The 10,453-nt window shown below is 46.8% G+C and overlaps 1 protein-coding gene across 7 annotated transcripts in view; it reads right to left on the minus strand.

The window, feature by feature from the left end:
* Positions 1 to 10,453, minus strand: part of TACC2 (transforming acidic coiled-coil containing protein 2) — a 221,079-nt gene that overhangs the window by 133,760 nt on the left and 76,866 nt on the right. For all 7 annotated transcript variants that reach the window (XM_037803966.1, XM_037803961.1, XM_037803964.1 and 4 more), the window contains exon 5: positions 10,262 to 10,375. In XM_037803966.1, the coding sequence (XP_037659894.1) occupies positions 10,262 to 10,375 (114 nt within the window). The remainder of the gene's footprint in view (positions 1 to 10,261; positions 10,376 to 10,453) is intronic.

Below are 10,453 nucleotides of genomic sequence, written 5' to 3' on the forward strand. Positions count from 1 at the left end.
TTCTCCTTGAGTGCCCACAAAGCCCATTTCACACACACCAGCCCCGCATCACTCGGACATGTGTTCAGCTGAGCCTGCCGCTGGTACAGGGTTTTAGATGAGTGGTCTCCCAGATCAAGGGCATTGGCCCAACTTCTCCATGGGCCACTGTGCCCAGGCACTTGAACTTGGCCTACTCCTAATTTTAAATAAATCTTTGACTAAGTAAAAAGCAAAGCTCTGCGTGAGGTATAACCCACCCTGCTGTACCGTCTTCCTTGGCAGAAGAACAGGCTTCCCCAGGAGACAGAGTGGGCTGTCTGTGTGGTGACAGAGCAATGGCTGAAAAAGAAAATATTTGAAGTAACGGCCATGGTAGTTCAAGAGTTTGGCAGGATTTGGGATGCAGGGTGGCCACAGGACCCAGCTCAGTCTATAAGTTGATGATGTCTCCTCTGCAAAGGATGAAACCCCCATGATAAATTGTAATACTTTGCAATGGAGCTTCTGTCTTAAAACTGTGGATGGGCTACATAAAGGACTCACCATGCTGGGGGCAGTTAACAGGGAGTCAGAGGGTTGTGAAGGCTTTAAAGCACTACTTTTGGACTGAACCTCAGAGGTCTGACAAGTGGCGGGGGGGGGGAGCGGCAGGCAGAGGGGTCTTCCGGACACAAGGGCCTGTGAGCCTGGCCAGCGCCCCCCAGCCACGTTGAAGTTTCTGCCTCTAAAGCCTTTAAATGGCTGGCCCTGCCTCTGCAGTTATGCTTTCTCCACATTTTGGGGACAAAGGAAAGGGGATCTAGAAGAGAAGGCATAAATGCCCCTCGTCGGACAGCTGGGAAGAAGCAGGAAAGCTTAAGGACATTCCTGTCCACGTCAAGTTCCCAACGCAAAATGCAAAGGGAGTTTCTGAAAAGCAAAGATTTCTCCTACCCACCCACTCCCAATTTGGAGACCTTTGCATTTTCCATTTTTGCAGAATAAATACTTTTCACCAAAGTGAAAATATGAACCTAATAGGAGGTATAAGCTTCAACTCAACAGACAGCCTGGTGGGTGTCAAACAGCTAAACTTCTCATCTTCATGCAAAAAGAAAATCGAACCCCTCATTGACCATTAGATCATTTTATCTCAAGGATGCATGGCCCAGCTGTTTGTAAAGAAACTGGAAACAGACTGTGGTATCCTCCAAGTGTTTCCTCACTGAGTTGCTCACACAGGCATGCTCAGCCAGGAGGAGATGAAACTCAAGTCTCAGCAGGAGTTTCTCCTAGTCAACCCCAGGCTGTCCTCCCCAACTCAGCATCCACACATTCCCGAAAGAGTGGGTGAATCAGTGAGCACCAGCACAGCTCCCTTTTCATAGTGTTTTTCCTGAAATCCTACTGCAGATCCCATCAGCCACAAGCAAAAGAGCCAGGGCCAGCACGGTCCAGAGGCTAAACTCTGCAAAAAAGCTCAGAACAAGCCGGCAAGTGTGGCTTTCTCAGACACAATCCAAGGGCAAGATTATTTTTAACCTCTCCACCACTTCCGGAAAACAATCTATAAGACCAGTTCACATGAGACTCATCTGGAGGTTGAGCTATAAAAGGCGAAGGTGAACTCACTATAGCACCAGTGGGTTTGTGGACAGAGCACTGATCTGAAGGCGAGAAGATTCCATGGGAGGCAAAGAGTGGCCCCCAGACAAGCTGTGTGGCCTTAGGGAAGTCGCCTACCCTCTCTGGGTCTCAGGTTTCTCGCATGTAAAAAGAGGAGGCTCAAGGTCCTGAAAGTCCTTCTGGTTCTGATATTCTGACTGTGAATGCCTTGGCCAGACATGGGTGGTGCCCCACCTCAAACGGCATCCCTGCTGCCAGTCCCAGGAGCTGGAGGAGCAGCTACCCAGACAACCTTCAGAGGCAGCCCAGAAAGGCCGTCTGGCCTAGAGCTGAGGCCTCAAGCCCAGGCCTGCCTTTTCCATTTCTCCAATGTTCTCATTTTTCTGCCAACAGTGGCCGTATATGTTTAAACACCAGCTGCTTGGGAACTCACTAGGAGGGGTCTCCTCCTCCAGCTGGTGTGCTATGGCATCAGGCTCTTCTGGTGCCAGGCAAGGCTGGACAACTTTCAGCCCTGCCCCTGCCTCTAGGAGGTTTGGGGTGGGCTGGAAGCCAGGGCATTGGGGACAATTTGTCCCATAAGCTACACCCCAAGCTTACTCCCCACTGGTGTGGCCCCAGCCATGGGCTCCCACACCAGCACTCATTCCCTCCCACAAATGTTAGGTTTCAGCTTCTTTGCAGCCACTTTTGGCAAGAGGTTAACCCCAAAGCCCTAGTTTCCTTAAGAAAGAGAATGCATTCCCCGTGTTCGCCAGATGGCTTGACTTTGAATCAAATACAATACTGCATCATTGAGGGCCACCCCCATGGGGAGGGAGCAGGAGAGGGGACTGACACATTCCAAGGAATCTAGGGCAGATGCAAATGAACTTCAGCAAGTTTCAAGTAGCCCATGTGTAAAAATACAAATTTACCCAGTGACCTATCTCAGTAATAGTATTATCATCATTCAAATGATGACAATAATAATGACAATCACTCCTGATATTTTAGTGCTTGCTGCATGCCAGGCAAGCACTCTGCTAGACTCTTAAACCCCATAATAACTCTATGAAGTTGACCCTAACATCGACACATTTTATAGGAGAGGAAACTGAGGCTTCGAGTGGCAAAGGAACTTGCTCAAGGCTGGAGTCTAACAGCAGAGCTGGGCATTAGACCCAGGCAGTCTGGCTCCAAAGCCAGGTCTGACCTCATTTTCCAGGACCAGAATCCTCAGACTCACCTGATAGCTAGTTGAGTTCAATTATTCAGTGAATGCTCAGGCCAGCTGGGCAAAACCCAGAAAGCAGGTGCTGGGGAACCAGGAGCCTCGACCAGTAAACCGCATCTAACGTGCCCAGAGAAACAAGATCTTAACTTACTCTCTTGGCCAGAAGCTGAGACCCACTCTGTACAGAAGTGACCACAAACGTGGATCCAACTGACCTTTTTGAAATGGATAGTTTAAGACCATGACGTCTGAGTTCCCTGTCCTATGCCGGAGGACCCTGAGTCCCAGGGAGGTGACAGAACCGCAGTGCCTTGAAGAGCAGATGAACAACCTGGTCTCTCGGGAGATCTGACTCTCGACTCTGGCATCATTACTCACCTGCAGCCTGTCAACAGTTTATCCCAAACCTCTTTCCAAAGCAGGCACCATGCCGGGTCCTGAATGCTCGTCATGGTGCCTCCTAATGGGAGAGACCGTGGCTTCCCCTTCTACGACTCCAGCCTGGGTGCATATTTGCGGATGACAGCTGAGCAGGCTGTAAGGATGGAAATTCCCAGAAGGCTCCCTGCAGCTCTGGAGCCTGGTCTAGGGAGTCCGGGAGAGCTAACGGGTCCCCACTCTTTGGCAGTGACAGCTATGGTCTACTAAAAGCCGATGTTATGCAGAGTCCTCTGTGTCTTGCCTCATTTAATACCCATTTAAACCTTCCTTTAAACACTAGACAACATCCTCCACCCCATTTACCTCTGAAGAAGCTAAGGTTTGTCAAGGTCACGTGATAACCCAACGTGACCCCCAAGAGTAGGAGCCAGGATTTGAACTCCTCCCGCCTCCACTGCAGGTCTGGTTTCACCCTGGGCTCCATGACTGACCCCCCACCCTCCGCCCCTGTCTCCTTGGGGCAGCTTCGGGTTTCCTGCTCTGCTCCCGCCGAGGGTTTTCCTGGTCTGAAAGCTCTGTGCTGACCTGAATCCGCTACTGCCTTTGTGGGTCCTCTCTCAGCCCACCCCCAGTGCACACACACAACCTTCTCTGGGGTTTTTATGCTCGGCTTGCAAAGGGAAAGGGAATTAAAAGTATCAGTAAGCAGTCCTGTTCCAGTGTCTTCCCTGGAAAAAGGGAAACACTTTTGCAGTCTACATCTGAATCAGCAGGCTGCTAAATTATTTAATGCGTCCCCTTAAAAGGCCCTGAGAAGAAAGAAGAGGCCATAGACGTTGTGAACTGGGGCCTGTTGGCACTGCCAAGCCCACATGAAGCCTCTTTTCCACCTGCCAGTTTCTCAGGACAAGAACTGTGCAGAGAAGTCCTTTGAACAACTATGTCTCTGCCGTGGGCTTGTGCTTTGGTTTCCTCCTGGACCAAGGAGGGGCTTTTGTAGTGCGGCCACCGGGGCATTTGTGAGAAAGATGGATTCTGCATTAAGTGCTGCCCTTTGGAGCCAGCAGACTGGCTTGCCCTGAGCCTCCTTACAAGGCCAGCTCAGGGACCGATTTGCAGGCCTGGGTTGAAGGTGCACAAGAGTAAGCCAAGGCCTCTGGCTGGCCCAACAATCAGCCTCCTTGGCTCAGGCTGATCTGTGTGCGTTCCTGGGCAGTCATGCCAAGAGCACGGGGCAGACTCCACTCCAGGACCCAGCGACCTGGTCTCTCACTTGCAGATTCAGGCAGCTGAGGGGAGGGGGTGCAAGAAGGACTCAGGCTCACCGAGCACCACTGGGTGCCTGAGACACTCCCGAAACTTCCACACACACCCTCCTCAAGGGCTCTTGACAGTGAGGAGAAGAGCCTGAGATATATGAAGATGCTACATCTTAGAGCTGTGCTATCCCATATGGTAGCCACTAGCCCCATGCGGCTATCTCAATTTCAACTTTAATTAAAATAAAATACAATTAACAATTCAGTTCCTCAATGGCACTGGCCTCCTCTCAAGTGCTCAGTGGCCACATGAGGCTCGTGGCTAAATTACAGGTCAGTGCAGATACAGAACATTCCCATCATCACAGAAAGTTCTAGTCTTAGAGAGTAACTTCCCCATCTGGCTCATGATCTAAACGTGAACTTGATGTCTGAAAAAACTTTGCAGAAGCCAGGTTCTAGTCCCAGCTCTCATTCCTATGAGCTCTCTGACCTTGAGCAAGCCACATCACCTCTCCAAGCCCTGTTTCCTCTTTTGCAAAAGGGGTACCTAACAGTCCCTACCTAAGGGTTGAGGTGAGAATGAATAAGATGCTGGATGTGAAAGTACTTTGGAAACTGAAAAGCACAGCCCAGAGGTAGGAATAAGCGGAAGGGAACTCAGGTTGAGTTTTTATTTCGTGTCACATGCTCCCAACCTTTGACCCTGTGAGTAGGTACTGTGTACCCCACTTTAGAGGCAAGAAAACAGGTTTAGAGAGGGTGACATCCCCAAAGTTACAGAGCTAGAACCTGAGGTCTGTTCGACATTGAGGCCTGCATTTATCTGAGAACTCAGACTTGTAATGTTTTCTCTCAAAAGCCTAAAAGCAAACTTGGCAAGACTGTCATTGCTGGGAGCCATGGGTCAGCACAGGCAGCAAAAGGGGCCATCAGGGGCCATCGGGGGCTCCCTGTTAGTTTTCTACTGCCTCCCCCATTCTGAGCCTCAGTTTCCTCTTCTGTAGAGTGGGGGTGGGGGTGGGGTGGGGATGGGGCCTCAAGAAGAAAGCCTCCACATTTCCTGCCAGCTCGAACCAGCTAGAGTCTAAAATACCCAATTCTCAAGCTGTGCTGCTGAAAACAGACTCTAACCTAGGTCTAAAGAAGCGACAGTAATGAGAGGTTCCAGGAGAAGAAGTCGGGTCAAATCAGACACACTCACATTGGAAAATGACCACTTTGCCCTGAAACCAGCCCTGGATTTTCAAGAGGAAACGAGCGGCTCCTCCCGGCCCTGCGTCCGCAGGCAGCGCGAACAGGGGCCCTGGAGCAGAGGGGCTCACAACCCGGGGCCGAGGCGGTGGTCTCCCAGAGCCGGGAACCCAGCCCCCTCCTCCCAGGAGGCTGTCAGCCTTTGCGGAGAGGCCTCAAGAACCAGCTTTCTAAAGCGGCTTGGCGCGCTTCCAAGCGACAGATTCACCTCCGAGGAAATTCGTTTTAATTATGGAACAAAAAGCGTCAGAGCATAAAGGCAGTGTTTAAAAAGGCCCCTTTGCCTTCCACATGCAATGGCTCAAAATGCTTGAAGCCACGCGTCCACGTTGTTTGTAGAGCACTTCCGTTTCCTAAGTACTTTCGAATTTTTTTTATCTCTTTCTGTGCAGCAGGCACCTCGCGGACCAAGCAAGGGTCAGTGGAACCCCTGCTCGAGGGACACAGACCTCAGGACTCAGAGACGTCAAAGGGCTGGAAACAGACTCTCCCCCAGTTTTCTCATCTCAGCACCTGCAGGGGCCGTTCTCATTTCCCGTGGGGATCTTGGGCATTTTCTCCTTTTGCCTAATTCCCAGGACACTTTTGAAAAAAATACATTTAAAACTATATTGAAAGTTACTATTTTTACACTTTTTCTTGGTCAAAAGGCCAAGAAACGATGATTTGCTGTTTTTAGTATACACTTACCCTATGCCAGGCATTAGATCAGATGCTTTGGACACATTCCAGTTTTATCCTAACACCATCCCTAACAGGGAGGTATTCTTTTTCCCATTTTATAGATTTGGAAACTAAGGATTGAGAAGTCACGCAGCTTGTCCAAGATAGCACAGCCACCGGGATATGAAAGGGTCTGTCTTTTGCCTCCCATTTGGGAGGAAAATTGCTACAAGTGATGAGAAGTCAGAGCTGTAGCTCTGAAATAACCCAATTCCTCAGGAGGGAATTTAAAATAACAGAACCATCGTAATGTAAAATTGAACCCAGACGCATCTCAGAGAGGGTGAAAACAATCCGTCGTCCTTCCTTTATCTGCTAAGAGAGCTATGCTCAAATGCTTTTTCCCCCTTAATTTATATGCTGTAACCATCCTCTAAAACCTTATCCTTAAACTTGAAAGCACAGTGTCATAGTAGGTAATTTTAGCAGGGGGAGGAGAGAGAGGAAGAAGCAGAGACGAGTGGGAGGGAGGTGTGGGAGGAAGAAGGCAAGTGACTCCAAAGCCGCTTTCGGGTCATGCCCGGGACTTCCTCGGCAAGAGGGTAACTGGCCCTCTTTTTCCTCCTTCCCTCAACTTTCAACCCAATTGCCCCTCATGATTTAGCCTAGGTCTGCACAAAGACTCTAAACATCTGGGAATAATGTAATTCCCTCAAAATGCACTAATAATTGAATAGTATACCTTTCTAACCATTTCCCCAAATGGGGCTAAAAAAAAGGCCCCTTACAGAAATATTAAGCAAAAATAAACTTGGTGATTCCCAAGACTGATCCAGAACTACATGTCTGAGTATCCATGGTGTGTGACCAAAATGCTGACTTCTAGACTTCTCACCCCCATGGAAGATCACTGGGTGTGTACAAAGGGGAAAACAATTCAAACACCTTTGGTTTTGAGCAACCTAAAAATAAAAAGCCTTCGAGAGAGAAATCCACAGCAGAGCCACCTGGCAATGCCTGCTTCTCAGAGCTGGGTGGGAGGTGGTGGCTGGAGGTATGCAAAGCCTGGGGATACCCATTGGGTGAGCATTTATTCCTTTTTAGGTATAGTGCTTGTCTCTCACACCCATGGCACATCCACCAGCAACTCCAATTAGACGTCAAAGCTTGGGAAATAAAGCAGTCATCATACCCCCTGCTATCTGTATCTACATATGTTTGCTATCAGGTTGTCAAACTATCTTGTCACCAAGATAGACAAGAGACCTTTCTCAGATATTGAATCTGATATGTAGTATCAACTGTCTTGAAATAGGCAGAATTTTCAAAATTCAATAGATTTAACAGAAAGGGGTCACCCTGTTAACCAACAAGCGGGTAGAGAATTTGGTTTCGATTTGCTTTGCTCTCCGACTGGCAACTTAAAACACTATTTTTATGTTAAAAATACAATACGGTGCACAATGAAAGATACACAAGATTTTACAGTAAAACACAATCGCAATTTTTCCTTGCAACAGATCATGTCGAGCTATATATTAGGGGGAAAGAAAGAAAACATTTTCTTCAGCCATTAAGATATTTTCACTGGCAAAGTATTCAATATTGAGAAAAAAAAATAGCTAGGTTGGAACACTATCTCTGGAGAAAAATCTGAGATTTTAGAAATAGCCTCCTCACTGGAGAGATTGCCATCTGCCCTTGTCATCCCCTCAGGGCACTGGATCCAGAATCCACCCCAGCTGGTGGGGCCAGGGCAGAGTCCAATCAGAATTCTTTCTGGAAAGCCCCAACCAATGGGAGGGAGGGAGGGAGCCTCTTTTCCCCAAATTGGAAAGTACAGGGAGAGCCATCCCTGTTTCATTCAAGGAACACGGCAAAAGCAGGTTCTGGAGTCAAATTATCTAAAACGATGCTGTCCGATAGAACTAGAATGAGAATCATGGATGCAAGCCAAATATGTAATTTAAAAGTTTTGAGCAGCCACATTAAAAACAGCAACAAGAAATAAGTGAAATTAATTTAAATAATATACTTTAATACTTTAACCCAATATATCCAAAATGTCATTTTCACATATCAATATAGAAATTTGTAGTTATGTGTTTTATGTTCTTTTTTTCATACTGAATCTTTAAACTCTGGTGTGTGTTTTACACGCTTAGCACATCCCAGTTCATCCCAGCCCTATTTCCAGTGCTCACATGTGGTGAGTGACTGCCATAAAGGAAAGCAGTTCTAGGGAATCTCAAAGTCTACCACCCAACAGACTCTCAACAAAGACAAAGAGAACAGAAACCTGAGCATAACCAAATGTCCACAGCCAAGTAAACCATGATACATCCTATTTCAGCCATCCCTTATGTTGGCAAAGTGTTTTGATGACAGAGAAAAAAATAACTCTGTAAAAATGTAAACAGAAAAAGCAATGGGCAAAAATACATTAAAATATTAAAAAGTAGTAATCTCCAGGTGGTGGGGTTGTGGGCTTTTTTCCGTTTTTTATCCCTTTATACCTTCTAAATTTCCTAGAAAAATTATATTTATGATATTAATTTATAAGTTATAATTTTATAATTAAAAAATTATGAAACAACCATAAAGTATATATTGAACTACTGTTTGTCTGGCCTGAGTTTTCCAAGAAGGTAATAAAACTTACAGTGCCATTGAAAAAGAAGGAGCTAATATGGTAATTTGGGTGTGGAGTGGCTTTTCCTTGTTGGACAGATATTTTTCCTACACCTCAACTGGAAATGTAAGAAATACATACCAGCAAGGACCACAGGGAATCCAGTGCTAAATCAGTAGCAGAAATAAGTGTCAAATGCAGATTAAATTCCCATCTGTTTAGGAAGCACATGCTCGCATCTCGATGGCCAGAGTTACCAGGGTTGCTGTTGCAGAGTAGCAAAGGCAGCTGGGGCTCATGTAAGTGCTCAGACTTGAAAAACAGGTGATCACACGTTCTTTCAGCGTGTGCAAAATATGAATCAAATCATTTAGAAAACGCCTGCAGCTGTTTGGTAGGATCCCTTGGCCAGCCACAGGTAGTAATTTAAAGTCCCATCCCCCACTCATACATACCCGTGCGCTTGCACACAGACACACAGACATACACAGAACACGGGAACAGCCAGAGGTCTAGGTTTGCTGCAAATGTGTGTGTGTATATATATATACATCTTTCTATATTCACAATGCCTCTATGTCCACAATGTCTCCATTTCCCAAAGGATGGAACTTCTGAGCAGCAGTTTTTGCACAATCATAGGTGGCATTGCACTTAAGGAAAGAACAGGCAGGCACTCTGCAGTGTGAAGGTCTGGGATTCACAGTTACGTTTGTCATTTGTCCTCCTCTCATCTCCTGATCTCTATGGAGTGTGACTGCTGTTGGTGATTAGACATGCCTGATTCAGAGATTAAATCGATGTTTAACGCATTTGACTCAAAAGGTAATAAACCTGATTAGTGGCTGCCTAGGCCTGGGATTGATGACTAAGGGGTGCCAAGATGCATTTTGGGGTGATGAAGATGTTTTAAAGTTGACTGTGGTGATGGTTGCACAACTCTGTGAATATACTAAAAGTCATTGAGCTATACACTTTAAATGAGTGAATTGTATCGTATATGGATTATATCTCAAAAAAGCATATATTATATATATATATATATAAAGTAGTTTCCTCTGGGTTGAAAACAGCTTAATCAGCTTTTCAACAAGGGATTGCTTTTAGTTATCTCAGGCACTCTTTACCAGTGAAAGAACAGGAGTGGCTTTTTGCTTCTTTCTCAAAATTCCTCATATGTAAGGACTACTTTCCTTCGCAAAACACCCAGCCTGTCTGTATCTCAGGAAGGCATCATGTTCCTGCAAAGACTGCTAACTTTTCACCGACCTTTCTGCTCCTCCTGCATCTCCGGCCTCATCTGCAGTGACCTCGCTGGTGGCACTTGGAGCCTCCGTCTCAGGAACCACAGGTAAGGGGGCTGGGCCAGGCCCGGGGCCCTTTCTGGAACAGTGGAAGAAAGCAATCGATAGGGTAAAGTAGATGGTAAAAGGCATTTCTCTCCCCATCCTATTGGAAAAG

This window comes from Choloepus didactylus, chromosome 15 (assembly GCF_015220235.1).
Source record: "Choloepus didactylus isolate mChoDid1 chromosome 15, mChoDid1.pri, whole genome shotgun sequence".
Lineage (NCBI taxonomy): Eukaryota > Metazoa > Chordata > Mammalia > Pilosa > Megalonychidae > Choloepus > Choloepus didactylus.